This window comes from Drosophila gunungcola, assembly GCF_025200985.1.
Source record: "Drosophila gunungcola strain Sukarami chromosome 3L unlocalized genomic scaffold, Dgunungcola_SK_2 000003F, whole genome shotgun sequence".
NCBI lineage: Eukaryota > Metazoa > Arthropoda > Insecta > Diptera > Drosophilidae > Drosophila > Drosophila gunungcola.
In genome coordinates this window covers 5,044,934-5,068,699 of record NW_026453179.1, presented here as the reverse complement: position 1 = coordinate 5,068,699, position 23,766 = coordinate 5,044,934, and the positions used below count along the sequence as shown (strand labels likewise).

Here is a 23,766-nt window from a genome sequence, read left to right as displayed (position 1 = left end):
GTCCAGAAAAAGGCAACACAAATACATTAAAATTCCATTAAAAAGGAGACCGAAAGAAAATTTGCCCACATATGACTTTTTTAGAACACAAACAAAAAATGGCTTATTAATGGGCATGAACCAGATAAAAAAATAAAATAGTATAAATTTGGTCAAATAAAATATTATTTAAATGAACTCTATTACTTAAAAAAGGTTTAATGACTATTTTCAATTTTTATTAATGTTCTTTACCGATTTAAAAAGATTAGATCGATTTTGTTAAAAGTCAATAAATAGGATACATTATTTAGCATACTTTAATTTCACTGTTGTACATAGTAAATGATATATAGAGCGGTACTAACTAAATATATTACAGATCTTCCTTCGCTGGCCGTTGTCAGTCGCACTCGATGTCCCTTTTTGAGTCGGCTTGGTCCTTGTCACAATTATTGTATAAATTAACGTCACAAACAAATGTTACAAAAGTCGCCAATGAAGTGGAATGATGCGTAGAGCGCTAAACTGCCACCCCGACACCCTCCCTTCGTCCACGGATCCACCCTCCATCGGCTTGACCCCCAACCCTTAACCGCAAATGTGCCTAATTTTTCGTTGTTATCCTTTGTTGCCGCTGTCTGTCGTCCTGTCTGTCCTGCGGACTGGAGGACTCCTAGTAATGCGTTAAATTTAATGCACCATCCTGAGGTTTGGCTACGCAAACAAGCGCTTCACTGTACTCCAATCGCGACAAGTGATTCCGAGATTTACGACTTTTGGGGATGGTCTCGTCCTTTGGCACGGGTGTCCTTTTTGTTGTGCTAATGTTTGGCGTTTTTATGGCTTGCAGCAAATTTGATTTATTGGCAAAACTTGAGCGTTGAGTTGCTCGCAAAGTTGTGTAAAGTTTTTAGAGGAGAGTTCATCATATAATTGATGCGATTTGCGGTTCATAAAGTGCAATTGCCTGTAAAGTGACAAAAGCGAGGCAAGACAAATGCTCTAACACATATGGGAGTATATTTTTGTGGCCTTTTAAGAATGCCATTCACTGTGTCAACTGTATATCTGTTTCGTACTGTAATATTCCGAGTGATCACAAAGTGAAACGGGTGTTTGAGACAAATTAATTCAAGCTAAAAAGTTTTTGTTTTTTATAAACACTGAAAACGACTTGATATTCCAGTGTGCCATAAAATATAAATCTACAGAAATTTTTTCTTGAATCATTTTAGGAATTTATTATTTGTTGTGTTAGTAAATTTAAAACAAAGGAGCTTGAAAATATTCAGTCTGTAAATATTAGAAAGGAAATTTGTTGGGAACTACAAATTAAATAAAAAACCCTTATACATAGTTTAAATCGTGTTTGTAGTTCTTGTCTCAGGTATAGTTACGGGAAAAATCGTTAATTTTATTTGGTTTTTTAAAGGAGACAAGAAACTAATTTTTGTTTTTATTTCTATAATAAAAACAAGCCATGCAAATATATAAATTATGTTAAAACAGATACATTAACCTTTACAAAAGTCTTAAATATATCTTATATATTATATTTCAAAACAGCAAACTATTTGAAGATTCTATTTGTTTAGAAAATGTATTTTTAAGTCTTCCTAATTTGAAAACGTCGAATATATTGCTATCATTTTGCATTTACAAATGTACCTAAAGCCAGCTAAAACTAGATCAGATCACCTTTCGGATCTCCCTTCTCCAGTTCAAAATGTGTCAGTGCAAAACGTTGGACTGTTGTTTGTCTCCGCCGAAGATCTGCTCATTTCCCATGCCAAGCGCAGATACAGATACAAAGCCCAGACGACGACGACGACGACGACGAGTCGGCCTCATTAGGTGACCCAAAGTGTCCGAAACTATGCAATTTACATGCACAGAAGCCCCTCGGAGATAGAAATAGAACCCACGAGGGCCAATAGACCGTGGAAGATAACAGCGGAACTGGAACTGAGACTGGAGAGTCGAAAAGCCGACCGACGACCAGACACTGCACCAAAAAAAGCCAGTCCCGGGCGAATTCGAATTATGTTGTACTGGGGGTTTCGAGGGGTGAGGACCTGAGGAGCTGACTATCCCACAGATCGTTGCTGGGCGATACATAAAATTTGAATGCGTTTTGCATACATTAACCCACTGTTGCCCAATGCGCCAAGGGGGTGACTGTGGTCGGTAACGGTCAGCAGTTGACCAGCGGCGACTAGAAAATGTGTTTATTAAATTTTATGATTATTGGCCAGCAATTGAGCAGCTTGCCTTGGGAATGTGTCGCCGGGCACCATTCTCTATCCGTTCTTCTTCAGCAATTTCGACTCCATTTCGATTGTGGTAATTGAAATTTTATGCGCACAATTCCAAGTCCCTTTAGAAAACCAGTCGAGAAATGGCCTAAAATTCTCACGCGTAACTGGAGCAGTTTTGGTGTGCCTGTCGACTGTGTTCTCGGTTACACTTTGCGTTGGTAATTCAATTTACGTTTCCGAAATGCTAATTAGCCCGGCCAAGAAGAAGGCTTACTTTTGGGTGTTACACATGTTCGGCTGTTGTTTTGGGATCTGCCTAATGTGCCACAAATTGAAAGTCATTAAGATTTAACGAGGTCCCACTGTAAACACGTTCTGGCCCCCTTTTGACAGACATCAATCAGCGGTTCATTACGAATGCACAAGTTGGCTTTAAGAAAGCGCCAACAAGGCCAAACGGATTTTGGTCTAGTTCTTAAAGATGAGGAAAACTAATTAGAGGAATATTGGGAAGACGATGGACGGTGGGCGTGGAGGTGGTACACATCGCTGGACAATTTCAACGCTCCTCAAATTGGCAACTAAGTAAACTTGAAAGCTGACGGAGCTGGTCCATCCAGTCAGGTCTACACGCCCACTTTTCAGGGGGACTGTTTGTTGTTGTGACTGCTTCGTTATGCAAATTTCTCACAGAGCCAAACAAAAAATAAAAAAAATTACAAAAACCATCGTGAAAACAAAAGACAGAAATGAAAATTGTGAGCTCTATATAGTAAATATATAAAGCAAATGCAAATTGTATATAAAGAAATGCCAGAAAAGACAAATAACATGGAACGACAACAAATTTAAACGACGGATTTCTTCAGCTTTCATATTTGTTTTTTTCCCCCCTTCTGTGGAATAAATAATAAACGTAAACGAATTAAAAACGCTGGCCGAAAAACGAGAGGAAGGACCTCGAACTGAAGCTGTCCTTTCGATATTTTCGTGGTTGCTGGTAGGCAGGGTGAAAGCATCAAAGTTCTTTACTGATTTGGCTTTGGCTTTTGTTTACTTAAACCAAGTTTATGCGGCTTTCAATTAGTTTTAATTGAAATTCCCATCCGCCAGAGAAAAGCAATTGGACTTTTGCGTTTAATCAAAGTTTTTCCAAGCAATGTTGGTTGCGATTGAGTTGGCAAGAGTTAAGATGGAGTGATTATGCTGATTACAAGCTTAAAAATAATGTATTATATTTTGTAGGCTGGGAGAAAATACATTTAAATTTTAGTTTATTAATAAATAAGTAAGATTTATTATAATAGTAACTTAGTATATATTTTACCAAGAACTAAAGAACTATTTTATATTGCCATTTTAATTTGCCTAGTAAATTGCCAATTTAAGGTATTTTTTATTTAAATTAAGCCATAGAACTAGTTGCAACTTTTGGCGATATCTGGCTAGAGTAATTGTCCCCCTTCAGCTAGCATTAAGAGAACATTTTATTCAATTGCGGCTAGCGGAGAAAAACAAATAAAATTTATTTTCCCCCTTTTGCTGGTCACATTTGGGAGAGAGCATAAAATAAAATGAAATGATGCGTTGAAAGCAAACGGAGAGCCCTTGGCTACTTTCCTCTGAAAAAAGAAAAGTGGGCGGCGCCAATCCATGTGTGGTTGGCAAAGGATACGTGTTCCGGGGGTCCGGAGTGGGATGGTATAACGTTTTTGGCTCAATAGATACATGGTCATGGGGTTCGGGGCCATTTGATGATTTTTGCGTCACCGTTGGTCAAAATCATTTCGAGCGCAAGCAACTGGAAACTGTATAAAAATAATGAAAAAGGGAGCGAGAAGAACGCAGCGTGGCAACGAAGGCAACTTGAAATAAATGGTCAAAAGAAATAAACAGTCCCATAAAGAATAATCATTCAGAATTCTGCTGAATTATGCATGAGGCAGACGGTCCGTGGTCCGTGGTCCACGGTCTATGCTCCAAGCTCGCCTTGGTCCACAGTCCGTCGACCAGGAGCAGAAAACTGGACGCCACTCCAGAGGCAACGGCGGTCCAAGGAGCAGCAGGAGGTGTGGCACTCACATATGCGAAAAGCCCCCCTCCTGGAAACGCCAACCATCCCCCAACCCACTCGCTGAAGCATCATTTTCCTCTTTATTATCTGTTTGCTTAGCTGTGAGTGTGTGCTGGATTTTTATCAGCCTTCTAAGCAGTTAGCTGGTTGCACAGAGAAAATTATTTGAAATCAAATCAAATGTATTATTTTTTCAAAATTTTTGAGATCGATAAAAAGGTTTTGTTTTAGACAAATTAAAAGCAAGTCAAAAAATGTTGATTAAATACAATAACAAAATATATAAATAAAATTTGTATGTCTAACTCTAAAATTATTTGCAATTACTTTCCAACATTCAATATTGCATTTGTTGTAAATGCTTTCAAAATTAAAACAGAACAGAATACATAAAAAACTGCACAGGTCTGTTTATAATTTTTAAAATATTTTTTGATCAATGTTTGGTGCATGACTTAAAAACATGCATTTGCAGTTACAATGGTTCATATTTTATGAAGAGATTCCGACATATTATAAAAATAGTCGTTTTTCTCAGTGCATATGATGGCTCCGCTTCTATTTTTTCGGAGGAGGTACAGAGTATGAGAAGATGGCGCTAGGAGTGTCCCGCGGAGCTCTTCGGTCTGCTTGGTGGCGCTTGGCCAAAAGTCAACCAACATTCGCATAATTTTCGATAAAGCTTTTCGCCAAATGAAATTCAAGTGGTTACACATGTCTCACAGCCACCCAACCCAGCGATTTTCGGTTTGGTCATTTTTCTTGGACACCCCCCAGCAATCTCACCCCATTCCAATCCATAAGCCCCACTTCTTCCAAAGTCATGCTCATTTCCACATTATGTGCCGCATCTGATTATCTTCGTTCTGTTGTTTGTTTGCCTAGTTCCTTTTGTATTTTTCGTTTGTTTGTTTGACTGTTTGTTGTTTTTGCCGAAAAATACTGATAATAAAAGGTAATGATGGGGGCTACCACCTATACGGGTTATCTCTTTGTTAAAGGGCAGCTATGACTCGTCCGAATTGGAAATGGAAACTTTAAGTTTTGATAAAGAAATAGTCATGGGGGTGCTCATAGTCATTTTTAAAATATAATTCTAAATTGGCATTAACAAATTAGGAATTTTTTCCAAATATCGCTTTTCGATGTCATTAGATATAAGGTGAATACAAATGTTACAAATTATTTAAAAACCCGGTATTCACTTGAAGCCTTTTCTCGAAATAACTTGTTTTTCTGCCCGTTTTCCTAAATATATAAAAATCAGGGTTCAACAATTATGATTTATTTTTGTCGTTTTCAATGTGTAATATTTAGTTTGAATCTTGCTTAGTCATTTAAAAATGAAATATCGATTTCTTAATATTTAATATCGGATACACTTGAGGTGTTTAATGCTTGGAATATAACAAAATGAATAACTAATTAAAAACAACTTAAATTTTTTAAGTCCATTTAAAAAAAAATACTGTTCCATTCTCCATAGAACTATGTAATGTTTTTTTCGTTGTTCAAAATATTTATTTCAACTGCTAGACGAGCGGTAATTAAAACTTTTTAGGTCGCGTCGACCTTAAACAACACGTTCATAAATACGGCGGTGTTCTGTCTGGACCCCTCAGTTCGGCTCAGCACTTATTGGAATCGGTTTTGTGGACCCTGGTTATCAGGTAGACAACCGCATTAGACGCTTATGCCTGCGGTCGCGTCTATTGCATCAGATGAGGTGCGAAATCGCAATCGAAATTCCCAATCGGAAGCTAAATCAGTGTTAAATCGAATATCAGTTGATCACTTGGCTCAGCTTTTCCGAACCTATAAACAAGTTGCATCTAAATAATAGATGAACAGGCGGCTATAATTAGCACAAGTGATTAGTTAGGCGACTGGAGTGTTGTTTATTGTTTACGATCGGCAATCGTGTGATCGCGAACGGATCGATCAACCCTCGCCTCGATTGCGCTCCACTGGGGGCCTGAAAATTGTCGTATTTTCGCGATAGCACAGCCCATTTAACTTGCAAAAGAAAAACATAATTTAATCTGTTATTGTTTACGCCGAATGTGTAAGGAAAACACTTCTAAAATACGTCAATGGACGCATTTTCCTTCAAGTTGACTCAGATAAGCCACAAAGTGACAACATAGGGGAGGAGGGTTGGTATGATTTTTTTTTGCTGACACTGTCTCCAAGGGGGGCCCTTTAAAATAATTAAACTATGATCTTGAAATGCATGTGCGAGCACATTAGCTGATAGCAAGTGTCGGGCCCGATTAAAGGCGCACATGATTTGAGATCAATGCCGAAGTGGGATGCGTGATTTGAAGACTAGACGGACATAATGCGGTCATTGAATCTTCACTGAATCTTCGCTGTGATCAAAGCCAAACGTGAGAACGAAATGAAGTGTTTATTCGGCATATTTGGCATGAATCGAGGGGGATATCAAATTCTGCCCGGCATGCGGTTGTGGAACCTTCCGCTCCGAATCGATCCGCTCCATCGCCGAGATTGCATTCCCAGCTCAACTGATAAGTACGAGTATATCAGCTGCCCGCCTTATACGTATCGCCCGCCGATGATGATGATGATCGGAGGTTTAATTAGGCGCGGCTGTAACATGAACATTCATAATTCCGCTGGCATTCAATCAATGCAGACGTGAACAATTCCAGTGATCAAGTGATCGACTTAACCAGCGATCTCGTGCAAAGTGTACAGTGTCTCAATCCCACTCAATACAATTCCCACAAAAGGTGCCAAACAAGAAAATCGATACTCAAAACATATACGTAATTGAAATCCAAGGAAACCATGGCGCAAAGTGGTTTGGAAAATTGCTGTTCCAAGCTCATCAATGGTAAGAATAATTAATTATATATTTAGTGATTAAATTTATATATTGTGGATTGTCTGCAACAGATGAGTTATGCTGCCAGAAAGAAAAGGATGGGGTATTAAAGGATGCATCGCCAAAAATATTTCCCGACAAAATCTATAAGTCGGTTCAGCCAAAAGGAGTTGATGCCACAGGAATGACCTGTGAGTGTGGAGTTTTTGGAGCCATCGCATGCGGAGATTATCCAACACAGGTGGGCACAAAAACATTTTTTAAAATTGCAAATTGATAATTTACTGAAACACAAAATAACCCAACAAATAAAAGAAAATTTATATTAAAAGGAAAATGTGTTATACTTTTTAAGTCAAAGGCAAAAAATTAATAATTAAATAACAGTTCAAATTAATTTGTTAAACTCATTTTTTTTATTACACTAACAATGTATTTTTGACTTTAATACTTTTTAAAATATATTATTTCCATTCAAAGAAATCGAAATGTAGATAATTTAAAATCTGAAAATCAATTGTTTACCAACAAATTATAAAAATCATCATACTGTTGGCATTACGTCCTGATTCGCAACCTTCTTGAGTAATCCCAGATTATCAAAGTAAGATTAATAATCAGTTAGCAGCAAACAAATAAATAATAGTAGACAATAGGAGATAACCGAATCAATCGACAGCGATCCCCACCTTTGTGTTCGAAAACCCCAAGAAATGTCGATCACGAGAGATCAGAGCAAGATCATTGAGCCTGTCAAACAAGCGGATCACTTGGCTTGCAAAATTCTATGCTGCATGGCCGTACGTCAGACCTACATATGCAAATCGCTGGCATGTGGGTCAATGGTAAGCCTCGTCACATCCATTAGATCCACCCCCTGCTGATCTTCAAACAGTTCTGGGTCTGTGGCCAATGCCCAGAGGCTGTGATGACGTCAATGAGATCGAACCGAATCCATACACGCGGTTTGCGGTTGTAATCTCTGTTGTTGATGTTTTTACGGCCGACTGTAATGAAATGGAAAATAACAGAAAGTACCAGCGGGTTCTGGGTCGGGAGCAAACATCCCGTTATCGGCTGTTTTTCTCATGTGATTTTAAGTCAAAAGAGCCTTGTTAAACTGAAGTATAGATCTAAATTTTAAATGTTGTCTTAGGTTTGCTTATAATCCATTGGCTTTTAAAAAAGTATGCTATTAACGTTTTGTAGACAATGAAAAAAGTTTTTTGAAATAATATTGGAGAGACATTCATAATTACACTTAGGCAAAGGAAAGAACTTAAAAAAATATAATTTAAAAAAAACCCATTAATAAATTATACTGTAAGAAGATAGTTAAGTATTCTAGATAAAGAAAAAAAAAAATATATATATATATATATTGTATGTATATATATAAACAAAAAAAAAGTTTAAGAACGAACTTTAAAATATTAACTAAAATTTCATATTGTTAAAGGTACGAAATTATTTTTTACATAGTTTTGCCATTTTAAATAATTTGTTTAAGGGAAGCCATAAATTACTTATTAAATTTGATTACGCTATATAAATAAATATAATTTTGTAGTTTAGATGGTGATGCTGATCTAAAGATACGATTTTCTATAAACATTTTTAATATTAAATATTTTGTTTAAATATTAATATACCATACTAAATTTAAAGTCTTGCATATATTATATGGGCTGTATTTAAATAAAATATTACTTTTAAGTTTAAAAAAAAGTTGCGCTGAATTAAGTATTTTTAGCAAACTTTCTAGTTTAATGTTCATTTAAACACATTTAACACTACTAATCTGCACATACTCCTTTGAAATAAATAACAATACTAAATGGGATTTTTCTGCTTACAGCTGGACATTGCCCAGATGATCTGCTTGGGTCTGGTGGCGCTGCAGCATCGAGGACAGGAGTCCGCGGGAATCGTGACCAGCCTGGGCAAGTGCTCCAAGAACTTCAGCGTGCACAAGGGCATGGGAATGATCAACAACCTGTTTAATGACGAGGCCATCAGGAAGTTGAAGGGCAACCTGGGAATAGGTCACACTCGCTATTCCACCTCAGCAGCCTCGGAAGTTGTGAATTGTCAGCCATTTGTGGTACACACTGCCCATGGAGCTCTGGCCATTGCCCACAATGGAGAGCTGGTGAACTGTGAGTCCTTGAGGAGGGAGGTCCTGGAGCGCGGAGTGGGCTTGTCCACGCACAGTGACAGTGAGCTGATTGCCCAATCCCTGTGCTGTGCTCCCGAGGATGTCTCCGAGCACGATGGACCCAATTGGCCGGCCAGGATTCGCCACTTTATGACCCTCGCTCCGCTTTCCTATTCCCTGGTGGTGATGCACAAGGACAAGATCTACGCCGTCCGCGATTCCTACGGAAACAGGCCTCTTTGCTTGGGCAAAATAGTTCCTGTGGACGCGGGACACGCGAATATCAATGAACAACTGGCCGAAGGTTGGGTGGTCAGTAGCGAGAGCTGTGGCTTCCTCTCCATCGGAGCCAGATATGTCCGTGAAGTGGAGCCCGGCGAGATCATTGAGCTGTCGAGGAATGGCTATAGAACTGTGGATATCGTCGAGCGACCGGACTACAAGCGCATGGCATTCTGCATCTTTGAGTATGTGTACTTCGCCCGCAGTGACTCCATGTTCGAGGGTCAGATGGTGTACTCCGCCCGTCTGCAATGTGGTCGCCAGCTGGCCAGAGAATTCCCCCTTGATGCGGACTTGGTCAGCTCGGTTCCGGAATCGGGCACGGCTGCTGCCCATGGCTATGCCAGGGAATCGGGCTTGCCCTTCGGTGAGGTTCTCTGCAAGAATCGCTATGTGGGCCGCACTTTCATCCAACCCTCGAACAGATTGCGCCAGTTGGGAGTGGCCAAGAAGTTTGGTGCCTTGGCTCAAAACGTTGAGGGCAAGAGGATCGTACTGGTTGACGATTCCATAGTGAGGGGCAATACCATTGGACCGATCATCAAACTCCTGCGAGATGCCGGAGCCATCGAGGTGCACATCAGGATCGCCAGTCCGCCGCTGCAATATCCCTGCTACATGGGCATCAATATTCCCACTCGCGAGGAGCTAATAGCCAACAAATTGAACGCGGATCAGCTGGCGGATCATGTGGGGGCGGACAGCCTGGCCTACTTGAGTGTGGAGGGACTGGTGAAGGCCGTCCAGATGAACAAGGCCCATGTGAATCCGCTGAAGGCTGGCTACTGCACCGCCTGTCTAACGGGCGAGTATCCTGGCGGATTGCCCGAGGAACTCAGCTGGTAGGATCTCAGCATTTATTAATCTTTTAGAAATAATGTAGTTGTTAGCTCGAGTGTGTATATAAAATATATTGTTTACCTTGGGGTCTTTGACCCAACACAAAAAGTCGTTGTTATTAAATCAAGAGTCAGTGGGTTTTGTTTGTGGAGATAACGAAAAATACGTCAGACAAATCATGTTTTGGAAGTTCCACTAATCAAAACAAAGGCCATTCTAAAAAAGGGTCAAATTTTAATTGTTGGTAACAACAAAGGTTTTTGAATTATTTATTTATTTACTATTATTTATTTTTATTTACAGGATCAATTAACATTGTTTATTTTTGAAATTATTTTCCTTTTTATATTTTCATATTTACTTACTAGCTTAAATATTCAGATAGATTTTAGAAAGAATTTTTTTTCATGATTTATATGGCTTTCTCGCAAGGAACACATACTCTAAATGCTAATGGGCCACATCAACGTCTGATTATTTCCAAAACTGTCTAATGCCATAACTTCAATTCATTTCAATTTATATTTCCAGGCTTTGTTTGCCGAGGGGTAGGGAAATGATGGGGTGGAGTAGGAAGCAGAGTCGCTCGCTTCCGGTTATAGCCAAGCTCGATATAGCCTCATATCATACAATATGGTAATCGTGTTTGCTTTTTTTGTCCTGTCTCTTTCCGGCTGTGTACTGCCCCCATATCCTTGTGCTCCTATGTCTCTCTCTTTCTAAAGTCTCCCATTGGGGCGTTGCAATGTCTAAAGCGGGGCGTTTAGGGCGTTTAATCCTGCGGAAGATGTCCTTGCGGTTATGCAGAGGGGGTATTTGGATTTCGTAAACCCACTTCTCGTTTCTCTCATCGTATATAACTTTTTTTCTTTTTTTTATGACTCGCGCCGGGTACTGGAGTCAACAATGTCATCATTATTCTTGAATATTGTGTTGTATTTTCGCAAACAATTTCGCTAAGCTGCGCGGCATTGGCAAAGCCGGAAAAAGGGGGTGGCAAATTTGGGGGTGGTAGGGGGTGTCCTGGACTGAAGTGTGGCGAGGACATAAGAGAAGAAAATAATATGCACTGTCATTGTAACTCGCTTGATTAATTCTTGTGTAGGGTACTCAGTGTTTGGAACTAAGTTCGGTTGCTCTTGGAGAACCCAGAATAAATAAATAAATTTTAAATAAGTTTTTAAAATTAAGTTTAATTAAAATCTGATTGGTATATATTATTTAACTAAATGGACTTATACTAATTTTTATGAAAAATTGATGTATAAATTTTTCATATTTTTTTAACTTATATAATAATAATCGATAATACTTTTTTACTTCTTCATTATTTTTAAACTTATGAATACAAAAATTATTGTTGTTAAATATAATAAACATTCTAAAGAATTCTTTAAAGAACAGAAAACTATTAAAAGCATACTAAAGCTAAATTTGTTTTGATTTTAAAACGCAACCTCCTGTTTACAATGTAAACTATACATACATAAAAAAAAATTTCATGGTCAGCTCTACAGATTCATTTTTGTCCTTCTTTGGCTGAATCTTTGAAATCATTAAAGCAGTTTAAATTCTATAACTTGTTCTGACAATTTCCCCAAATTTGTAGTGTGTTTTCTTGGTCATGTCAGCTTTTTTTTTACGGCGTATCTCCTTACCTCTCCATTTGAGCGCTCACCAAGTGGCTACATAAAAGAAACGACTCCTGGCAACATTGAAAACAGACGCTGGCACTTCTATTCAACACACTAGCGTCGTTCGCTGCTACAAGGATTCGAAAGAAGTACCAAGATACCCACGGAAAAAAATATATAGGGAGAAACGTTTGCTTATGTGCGCCGTCGTCGATCACAAACACAAACACAAACATCCTGGGCCCACTGCCGCAGACAGTGACAACTAAGCACGGCCATATTGCGGGGTCCCTGCTATCCAGCTATCCAGCTACCCAGCTACGCCCCTTAAAAACCCCATGAAAACCTCCGAGAAGAGCCCTGAAAAACCCCCCTTACATCTGCGCCGCAAAACATGCTTTAAATTTTTTAATAACGCCGGGCTACAAGAGCGCTGACGCCCACGTCCGGACTTGGGATCCGGCTTTCGTGCCCGATGACGACAGCCGGCCCCGCCCCTCCGTCCTATCCGCCCACCGTCGTCATTTGCACAGAAGTTATGTAAATTAATGTTTACTTAAGTTCCCCATGTTATTTCTTCTTCGCATTCTTTTTTTTTCGCCTTGCACTTTCACAATGTTTCCTACTTCAAAAACAAAAGCAGACAGTGGGTCTAAAAATGGTAAGAGAAGGAGACTGAAAGGTTGGCAGAAAAAATTGCAATAAATTTGGCAGCCGTTTCTGCAATTTAATAAAAAGCTTTCGGAGGGAGAAATGGAGAAAGTCATCTCTAGTATAAACAATCAAGCTTATTATTGGGCCAAATGGTTGAGTAAATATATGACGTTAAATTATGGCAATGGCATGCAAATGAAATGGACGGAGATGAAGATTATGAAGCCATTATCCAAACACTTCATGGAAATTGTCGCCTCAGAAATTTAATTTAAACATCACCGCCGGAGGCATCGAAGCCATATCCTTCTGCCACTCGACACATGCAACAAGTGAGTGGGAGCAAGGAGCAAGGGCAAACCACACGAACCGTCAAAAGGCAAACAAAAAGGACTCCTTGCCAGCTCGATGTCCTTCGCATTTCCCACTTTTCCTTCACTCGATAGGCACGCAAAACGTGCCCGGCATGCAAGACATGCGATAGCCAAAACGACACCGAATCAAATGGAATTTTCTGGCCAATAGAACACTTTGCCGGCTCCCAGGATGGCAAAGGCTGACCCGAACATCCTTTCTTCAGTTCATTAGCAAATCAAACTTCCGTCTTTGGCCCCAAGACATCTCTGGCATGTGTCCGGCGCAAAAAGGCACGAAATTCCTGTCTACCGAAAATTTGCATTCCTTGAACTGTTGATCCGAAGGACTAGAAAACTGCTTGTCAGCTGGTAATTTGATTTAAGGGCTTTGCCTCCGCTTGACCAGATAGCCACAAAGAGGTAACTAGTCCGCAGGGATATTAAACATATTGCCCAGTAATTATTTGGATAAATAAACAAAATCGTATTTAACATTTTTGGTTTTATTTTTATCAATTTGTAAATTAATTTAAATGTTTTATGTATTTGTTAATTAATTCAAAAACATAGCAAAATGTTACTTAATTTTTTTTAAGAGATTTTTTATTATTTTGAAGAAAACTTGTTTTTTCCTCAATATAATATTGCTGCAAAACATGGCCAGTATTAACAAAAACCAAAGCATGGCTGAGTTTAATGTCCTTTTAAAGTCGTAAATATATTCCCAGCTAATTTTCCATTCCCAAAATGGAATCTAATCAAATGTCGGTCCTCCCATTTCCGTCCAGCTTAGAGCATCAAAAAGAATTTGCATAATATTTTTAGAAGCAACTGAATAAAGTTTTGTGAGCGAGTGGACGAGCCAGACGACTCAACAACATTTCCACAACTTTGCGTTAATTTTCTAAATATTTTCTAAAATTTTCAAATTGCATTTGGAGCAGCAACGGATGGCGATGGAAATGGAGGTGGAGATGGAGATGCCGCAGGGCAATTCCAATCCAGGTTGCCGTGCTTCAGCTCATTCAGTAAAAACCACTCCCCCATCACCCACAACATCCAACGAACAAGTTGAATTTTATAATTTAAAATTATGAACTAATATAATTTAATTTTAGTGGCTTGCACGCAGAGCTCCAACGAAAAAGATGATGCCCCCTTCGGCGGAAAAGCGAACGGGGGTGGTGGGGTTTTCTGGGCGGACACAGGCAGGAAATTAAGTGCATTATACCTTTATATATGTATAATGTTGGTTATTGTGCACAACAGCAAATACAACAAAAGCGCGTTGAGGTAATAAATATGTATGAAGTTTGTGTTTGTGCACCAAAGAATGCAATTTCCCTCGAAATAAAGGGCTCGAAGAGGGGGGGTGAGGGGTGCTGCATTTGACATCGCGTGCTTTGGGGCGATTTTCCCGCTGCATTGGCCAATTCTGAAGAGCCAGCAAAGATAATAACGATAATTAAGGCAAGCGGCAAACCAAATCTCTGATTTGAGTGACATGCAACAACAAAATAATTCACATCCAGTGCGTCACACACATAATGCAGTGAGAGAGATGTTTGAGTGTGTGTTTAAGCCAGAATGTAGTCGCCATTTTGGGGGCTGTTACACTTCCGGCCATCATTGCTCACAGTGTGTGACAATGCATGATGAAAGCTGGCCGAGATTTGGATGCACTTCGAGAAATAAGACGCAAGAACACCTTGCAGATAAAGTGAAAAGTAAGAAAATATTAACTATGGTTACAAAGAACAATTGTAGCTTTTATAATACAATAACCATTTACGCGGACTGGTAAATGTTTTAAGTTTTGTAAACTATCATTAGGAAATAAATGTTTCAGAGAGGAAATAGAAAAACTTTATTAAACCACTATTGGTGAATTGACCTTGTATTTTGTATACAATCAAAGTGAAAAACTTGAGGTCATAGTTGGTTATTAAACTGTATAACTCAACTTTTTGATAACTACCAACAACTACCAAATATAAACTGAATTTTATGGCCAGTGAGTTTTAAATAAAAAAACTATAAATATATAAATACAAATGGATTAAATTGTTCAAACCAAATTGAGTGAATTTTTCAAATAAAGAATAAAGTTGTTCAATGTTAACGAAATGAATATTTGTAGAAACCACATATATAACAAATGTTTTATTCCTGAATTTTAGTTAATTAAATATATGAATGAAATTAGATAGCCATAGAAAAAATAATTATTAGGTGATATAAAAAAACATTTTTTCTGAAATCGACTAATTACATCACATCATGCGAATCTTTTGGAGATTTAATTCCGTAATTTACAAAGTTCTTAATTGATGCATTACACCTGTTTTCCCTCTCTGCATGGAATGTTCAATTGGCTTGATGGATTTTTCTGATGATTGTTGGGGTGTAGGCAGGTAATATTTTTTATTTGTGCTGCTGTTGATATGGTGGGGCACCAAACTGAGCACCTGGGCGACTGAATGCATCTGTTGTGCTTCCCATTGCGTGTAAGTTCATTATGTTGCCAACAGTTGTTGTTGCTCTTGTTCATTGTGTGCCTGATACGCCCAACAACAACAGCGAAAACAATAAAAACAACAACCATAACAACAACCACACAGACAACAACAACATCCGCAGTCGCAGTCGTCTGGCCACCATTGCAAATTTCTACATGGCCGCTCAACTGAAAATTGTTTGTGCAGTTGTATTTTTTACACATTTTTTTACTCACATTGTTGATGGTGTTGTTGTTTTTGGTTGCCTGTTGTAAATTGCAGTTTCCCGTTGTATGCGCTCGTTGTTGCCTTTTGATTGTTGTTGTTAATGTAGCTGCTGCAAGATTATTTATTATTTTAATTAATTTATTTTAATCCATCACCCGAAGGCTTATCAACTGATGTGGCTAATTTAATTACAGCTCATTAATTAATGTAAGCGTATTCAAGTGGTAATAAATGTTGCGATAACGAATGGTAATGTTGGGAAGGTAATATTTTTTGAGTAATTATTTAGTCGAGTGTTAATAGTACGAACTTCAAATTAAAAATTTACTATCATTATGTAGTTACAACATTTTTAAAAAGTAAAGTAAACAGTAAAAAAATGAAGAAAATGTAAAATTGCAAGACCTTGTTCCGATCATATGCCACTCAAATGTTTAATACCTTTTTTCGGCATAAAAACTAATTTCTTAGAAATCAATAGAAAAATGTATATGTTCAGACAAAATTCAATGTAAATCTAGAATCTTTCTGAACTATGGCTTAGGTTTGGTGGCTATGGACCTATACCAAATTACTGTTGAAAAACCCTGAAAAAATATTGTTTTTACTTAAAAGTGCATAAATCCCGAATAATGACAAATTCATTTTTTTTGCAAAAATGTTGAATTATTTGAAAAATTTAAACAAAAATGTTTTAAAAAAAATTTAAAGCATTTTTTTAAAACAATCTTTCAATATATCTCTTTCTCATTTAATTTTAACTGCTTCGCTGCAGTCCGCCCCCGGAAAGCAATCAAAGCAGACTAAATCCAAAAACTCCTCCGAACTCCACCAGTGGCTCGATGATTTTTGTATGAGCCTGAACAAGGACATATCACGCATGTCCTTGGCGGATGGAGCCCCGGTTCCGAATTGTTTTTGGGTTTGTGACCTCACTAAGACCTTGGGTGGCGCCCTCTGGCGGCCCGTTTGAAGTTCGTAACGCCCCAACTGATGAATTATAAAACAAGAAACTTAGGTGAAGTAGCACGAAAATGTGAACCGAGAAAGAAATCACGTAACTGTCAAATATCTCATCATATCTCATTTCATGTTGATCGACTGTGAGAAAACTTGGCGAGAGAGCTTTGAATTGGGCTCGTTGTGGGCGATCGGGGGTTTCGGGGGGTTCCGCCGGGAAGATGGAACCTCTGGCAAAAGATCTTGACTGTCTGATAGGGCGGCGAATTCACACATGTCTTGCGGATTATAATGTGAACTGGTATCATTTGGTCGGGGCCTTTGCGGGTTTCCCTGCATTATTCCGCTCGTCGTGGGTGCGTTTTTCGGTTCGGAGGAGTCTTCTGTTTGGGGCTTCGAGATTTGTTTGCTTGCCACTTTTTGGCAGCCGCCGTCACGTCTTGCAGCTGGCTGCACTCGGGCGACAGATTGCGGATGGGAAATGAGTAATGGATTTGAGTGAATAATTCTTAGAAAATGAGATTTTGTCTGCGGAATTCATTATGAATTTTACTGTGCCCCCACTTTTTTCGCTGTTTGCCTGGGAAGTGAAATTGGGAATAGAATGGTCTTCAGGCCTCTTTAAAATGTGCTTTCGTTCTCTCAGAGGTGTGCCAGAAAAATATTTTAAAATATACAACTGTCAACTGATTTCTATTCCATCTAACATTTTTTTTTGTTAAATATCTACTATTGCACAATTTGACCTTAAAATAACACATTCAATGCGCCTTTATTGTGTTATATGTTATGCATAAGAAAATTCTTATAAAAAACCCTATGATTTTTTTTTGTTTATTTTGTTTAAGATGTTTAACTATGTGTTTTAATGAAGTGGAATTTGGTAATAACTAATGTTTACTGGGATACATTTTCTTTAGAGTAAGTCGTTCAAGCTCTATTCACTTCGTAATACCATTGTTTTATTTTTTCGGAATTTCGGGTCAAGCACCTTGCATGTCTAGAGATTGGCACAAATACTCCCCGGCTTTAATTGGATAACTTTCCTTATCTGCGGGGTCTTGCCGTCGCCTACAACTATATCCATTAGCCGGGCTCTGGCTTTGTATTCTGGGCCATTTCGAGTGGCATCCATGGATGCACGCTGCACTGAACACCGCACAGAGGAGTTGGGGTTGGAGTTGGAGTTGAAGTTACAAGTCGGGAATTGGATATGCAGAGGAGCGTATCATAACCGGATCGCTTTGGAGCGAAGAGCGTGAACCCCCGAGTGCAGTGTGCAGGTTTACTGGAGCGTTTTAAGGGACGGAGGGCAGTTTGCGGGGGGTTGGGGGCTGTTTTATTAATGGACGAGTCCACGCTTAGAGCGGCAGATACCGAAATGACTCTAAGATCTCCACGTCGCGATAGCCACGGTCAAGTTCACAGTGTTTCATTAGCGTGTAACGTCGGCGAAATTGAAAATGTAACGGATCGCAGGGGCAGGATCTGCGATAAGGATCGCCCTCCACTATATATCCCCGTCCCGCTAAGTGGTTTATTGATATGCCACGGCCAAAGGACACGGCCACAAAAAGTGCACCTGCCTAGGATCCTTAACCCTCGTTGTACCAACTTCAGCTCCCGTTTCTCGTAATTATAGAATGACTGCGCGGTTTTTTTTCCGTCTTCTCCAGACATGATCACCTTGAAAGTAAAAGTCGCTTAATGCATTTTTATGTTAATTGTCGGGCTTCTTTCCTTTTCTTCGCCGTAAACATTGCGCGCAAAAATGTATTAAATTAAAACAAACAAATAATGAATAATAAGCGGTGGTCGAGAGTGAAACACTCGGAATTTGCATAAGACGAGAGAGTGTTTTGGAGAGTAACTGCGATCGACAGCTGAGCGCTACAATGTAAAGAGCGCTACCAGCTGACTATTTTATGTGTAGTCGAGTCTTGAGTTATGCTTAGATAATTTTTCAATGGCATGCAAAGTGCTCATTAAAGCAGACACATGCTAATTAGATCGAGTCGGTTATGCCAGCGGATTAACCCATTTATAAGGAATTATCTTGGGAAAAATATTATCTGGAAATACTGCGACCTAGAATTCTTTTTTTTATTGGATCAAAAATTCTAGTTTTCTTGGATTTTTAATTTTTAAGATATTTTTGTATTCTATCAATTTTTCTGTCAATTAACACGCCTGTGAATTTTTTATTTAGGCAACAATATTTTAACTGAATAACAAATAAATGTCTTTTTATGGCATGGAAGTCACTAAGTATTGTTCTTAAAAGTTTAGTGTATTTGTTAAAATATTTTTGTCTTGTTTTTAACTAACAAATAATTTGTTTCCGATTGTCTTTAGCGTTTGTTTAAATTAAAACGAAACGTTTATACAATTGAATTGATGGTATTAGCAAGATTGAAACTCATTTCCTGAAAAGATTTTTTATATATTTCTTAAACTTTGTTTTTGGCTTAGCTTTGGTAACAATTTAAAAAAGCCTGTCATATTATTTGTTTGCTGCTTCTTTTAATCCCGAGCATAGGCTTTGTAAATATGTTCTTCCTGTTAATTTAAGTCCAGTTAAATAGTATTTTGGTTTTTAATGATTCAAATAAGCTGAGAATATATTCGCACGATTTGGTAGAACATTTGTTTCAAATTTACGTTGGCGCTTCTTTCAAACGCCAAACCCCAACACATTTGCAAAAGCTTTGAAAATGTTGAAAATCGCAGAGCGAGCGGGAGAGCGAAAGGGAGACTGTGAGAGTCAGCATTCCAGCGCACTGGAAGCACCGGCACTGCCTATGTCCGTCTCCCTCGCACCGCTGTCCGTCCAGTGGGCGTTGCCTGGCGCCTTCGCTCAGCGACTTCCACTGCGCACGCTCGCCTCTCTGAGAGTGGGCGTTACCAGAGCGCAACGCAGCCGCAACGAGCAGGTGGCTGGAATGAGGGGGACGGGGCTATACAAACATCGTTGGCCAGAGCGAGACGACACTAAACAAAATGGCTGCTATCATGCTCCGTTGACCGCTAGGTGGCGCCAGTTAGGGCTCCACCGGCTTTTGGGGCCGCTCTCCCACATCGCTCTCTCAGTGCCTCAGTGTGCACAAAATGTTTGGCGCGCTTTGCAAAGCGATTTGATTTTTGGGTTAGTCGGTTTGTCGGAAGCTCCGCTCCGCAGGACTCGCTCTTCCCAAACACGTCGGAAAATCGGAAAAACTCCTTGGGCACTCCGGCCTTGTAGGCGCATTTCCGTTTGGTAATTTTTCACTGCAAGAGCATGCCAAAAAAAAGAAAACAACAACAGCGAGCACACAACAAACAACAGCAAAGGCAACAACAACGACGGAGGAGAAACTAAACGGAACGAACGGAACGAAAAGACCGCCTTGACGATTTTCACGCTGACTGCGTTGCTTTTGGCCAATAAGTGCATTTGCTTGGTACACAGAAAGAAAAAGCTTTGGAAGCTAAATTATTTTCAAAACTTTTATGCTCAATCCATTTTTAATCACAAATTAACACAAACTAAACTGAAATCGTTATTTTTACAAAAGTATGCAAATATGAAAAGTATTAAATCAAAAATTAAAGTTTTAAAAATGTAATATTTGTCATTAAATAAAAGGTTACTGATACTGTTTTTGTACTTGTCAAAAATCATATACATTTTTTGAAAAATGTACGGGAACACGATTATTAAATAATGATTTTGAACAAAACCCAAAATTAAAGCTTTCCTATCATTGGAGTACAGTTCTAAATCATTTTTGAAAAATCGTATACTTGTATAAATAATAACCAAATTTTTAGAGCGAAGAATTTTGATCGACTTCTTGAGACCATTCTTTTAAGATAATTTGCCATAATTACATTTCTCAATATTTACGTTCAAAAAAAAAAAAAAGTTAACTTAAAATTTTGAATTCAATTACAAATATTATAATTGTAATTCAAAACAAAATTATTAAAAAAAGGAATCAATTTTAAAAATTTGCAAAATGTTAAGGTGTTACTATTACATTACACGTTGTGTTAATTCCAAAATGGGTGAGCATTATCTTTTCTGTGTATTGTGTGAAATATATTCTTTCCCCACACTTATTGGGCGTTTTGTGCCACTTCGTCTTCTCTCTGGCTTGTGCTCAATAATTTTAACATTGTTGCCCGTAATGAAAGCTTTGCTCTTCATTTAAAGGCAAAGAAAAAACGGGACCAGGCTTTGTTGTCCTTCCGCCCCAAGCCGCCGCCGCCCGCCCACTACCCACCCACCGTCCCCAGCCTTGATCCTGGAAATACGTCCTTTTCAACTCCGTGCTGTAGTGTCCTGCAATTGCTTATTGCATTCTGACTCTGGGTGTAAGGTCCTTTTTTGTGCGCCGTCCAACTGCGAGTGTAAGACAAGCTTCCTGCTGCAAGGACGAAGGATGAAGGGCGGGTGGGAAGGGGTGTGGCGACGGACGCAGCAGTTTGCGTAATAAAATTTGCATAATTTTAAATGTATGTGTGCGTGTGTTGTTGTTGGTGTCTGTCTCTCGGCTGTCTGTGCAAGTCTCGCATATCCTTTTCGGGCATCCTTACGCATTGTCTACTGCTTTGTTGCACATACAGAAGCACGAATACACTCATAAACACATATACACAGAAACAAATGAGACTCTCTCCGATGGCAAAATGCAGCAGGATGTGGCTGCTTTAAGGTCCTTTAAGCCATGTGCACTGAGCCATTTAAATTAGCTGGATATGTTCGTGTTTATTTTCCAAAAATACATTTTTTTAAGAATAACTTTAAAGTACATATGTACATTGAGTGAGTAGAATACTTTTCTCTAAAACTGGGGTATAAAGTCTTGTAAGAAATCTTGCTTAATGTGTATTCATATGAATATTGACACAATTATATTTTGTTTTTGATTTATAGAAGTAGCTTTGATAGATATACATTTATTTTGCATACGCTCTTTAAAACAAATATTTTCTATGAGTCTTAAATAAATCAAGGGACGTTTGTCGCATTGATTAAAGTATCTAATTATTGCAATAAACAATAAGACAGCAGGGGCTTTCCCTTTTCTGGACTTAGAAGAAGGGTTTTGTTTACGTTTGTTTAACCAAACTATTTGCATGTTTACGAGGAGCAGGGAAACCTGAGCTTTCCATACAAAAAACGTTGAATGTCAAATAATAAATAATAAAAATGTACGACTCGACTTAGCTAACACGCACCGCTGAAAACGAAGAAATATAAAAGGCGAAGCACACTCAACGTCAGTGGGAATATGTTCTGCGTGGCTTAATCCCTGCCGACAAGCCACTTGTTATGCTCATTAAGCTTCGGTTATTAGGGCCATCAAAGTGAATCAGGACACAACTATAAAAGTCAACCCTTGCCCGCAACTTTCCCCAATGAACTGGAAAGAAAGTTTTGCGTTTCCTCCTTTTTCCTTTATTTTTTTTTTGTTTTTTTGTTCTCAAAGTTTTTGGGTTATTTATACATATATTTGTTTGCTTGCTGTTGCTGTTATTGTTATCAACATTAAATCAAATCACAAAGACAACAACAATTACAAAAAGGCTCTACCTCGGACTATGGACAAAAAAAAAGGAAAAGAAGCGAGAAAATACAAAAACCGAATAGGAATAACAGAATTTCTATAATGGTTTTCTACAAAACCGGGGGCAGAAAAAAAGAGTGCGGCCAAAGAAATGGAAAAAAAGGCAACAGAAAATTTACAATGTCGCCGGTTTCCGTTCGACTGGGGGGCGTGGAAATGTGGGCGGCGGGGTGGCGGCGTTGCTTTGGTTTTGTTGTGGCAATAAAATACATCATAACGGTATCATAAGCGAGGCGAACAAAGCGATACACACAAAAAGATAAAGAACGCAAAGGATGGAAGGGAAAAAAGGCATCGAAAATCTGTGGAAAAAAATCCATTTGCAAGGCGTACAAAACAGAAAAAAATATTCAAATTTGGTTACGATGCGCAAAAACAACAACGACCTGGGCAAAAACAAAAGCTACAAGAAACAACACACACACACACATACACTAATACAAAGAGAAAAAAAGGAGGGAAACGGAGGCCCCGAAAAAGAACAAGAGCAACGACAATGGCGTCCACCGGAAATAGTCACACATACACATCCTCGCACACGAATAAATGAACATACGCATGCAAATACTTACCCACACATAAAGGGTTGCACATGCCGTTAGTTGGTGGCCTTCCACCGCCTACCGCCTACCGCCTACAGCCCCACGCCCACTTTTCCGCCCACTCCTGCGTCCTGCGTCCTGTGTGCGTGTTGCAACAAATAAAATATTAAAATTGGTTCAATGAATTTCAATAACAACAACAAACACGAAATCAAAACTAAATTTCACTTTATTGATAACGAAATACAAGGTAGCACGAAGGATGGAGGGTCCTGAGAGGCGGGGGTCCTGGAATTTTAGGGCATTCCGGGGGCTGGTGGCAAACGGTTATGGATTGCGTGTGTGCTGATGTGGTTATGCATGGCCGGCACTTGAAATATGCGAGTTTATAAGCGATTGGTTGAAGCCACGGGTGGAGAAATTATTGGGGGTTAGTAAAAAGTGAAATAGTTCTGGGCTCGATAAGATCGGATTGTCTTGAGGTTTGAACTTAATGAGATTGGTCGTTATCTTAATTAATAAGTATTCAATTTACTTCAACAAGTTTACATATCTATTACTAATTTTAAATTATCAGCTGCTTTACTTGGATAAATTTTGATTATATATTTGTTATAATTTTGTATAAAAATATTTATTATTTTTTTTAAATTAAAATGTTGTTATGTATAGGCTCTTAAAATATTTGTTCCCATTCCTTTTGTGTTACATTCGATATCGCCGTTTCTTATTTTAGACTCATCCAAAATGTTTACCTAACTAGAACTTTTGAAAATAGGTATAAATAACACATGTCAAGACTAGAATTTTTCAGTGGTTTAAGTGTTAGGTAGATGC

General features: G+C 38.7%; 1 protein-coding gene across 1 annotated transcript; it reads left to right on the top strand.

Moving 5' to 3' along the window:
• Window positions 1-5,957: 5,957 nt before the first annotated feature.
• LOC128258133 (amidophosphoribosyltransferase) lies at window positions 5,958-10,553 on the top strand. Its single transcript, XM_052989557.1, has 3 exons — window positions 5,958-7,174; window positions 7,237-7,406; window positions 9,024-10,553. The coding sequence occupies exons 1-3, from the start codon at window positions 7,129-7,131 to the stop codon at window positions 10,449-10,451; spliced, it is 1,644 nt and encodes a 547-aa protein (XP_052845517.1). The 5' UTR covers window positions 5,958-7,128; the 3' UTR covers window positions 10,452-10,553.
• Window positions 10,554-23,766: the final 13,213 nt, after the last annotated feature.

Coding starts and splice junctions, on each gene's coding strand:
- LOC128258133 (XM_052989557.1), top strand. CDS start 7,129: ATGGCGCAAAGTGGTTTGGAAAATTGCTGTTCCAAGCTCATCAATG. Junction 7,175..7,236: donor CTGTTCCAAGCTCATCAATG/GTAAGAATAATT, acceptor TGTCTGCAACAG/ATGAGTTATGCTGCCAGAAA. Junction 7,407..9,023: donor GCGGAGATTATCCAACACAG/GTGGGCACAAAA, acceptor TTCTGCTTACAG/CTGGACATTGCCCAGATGAT.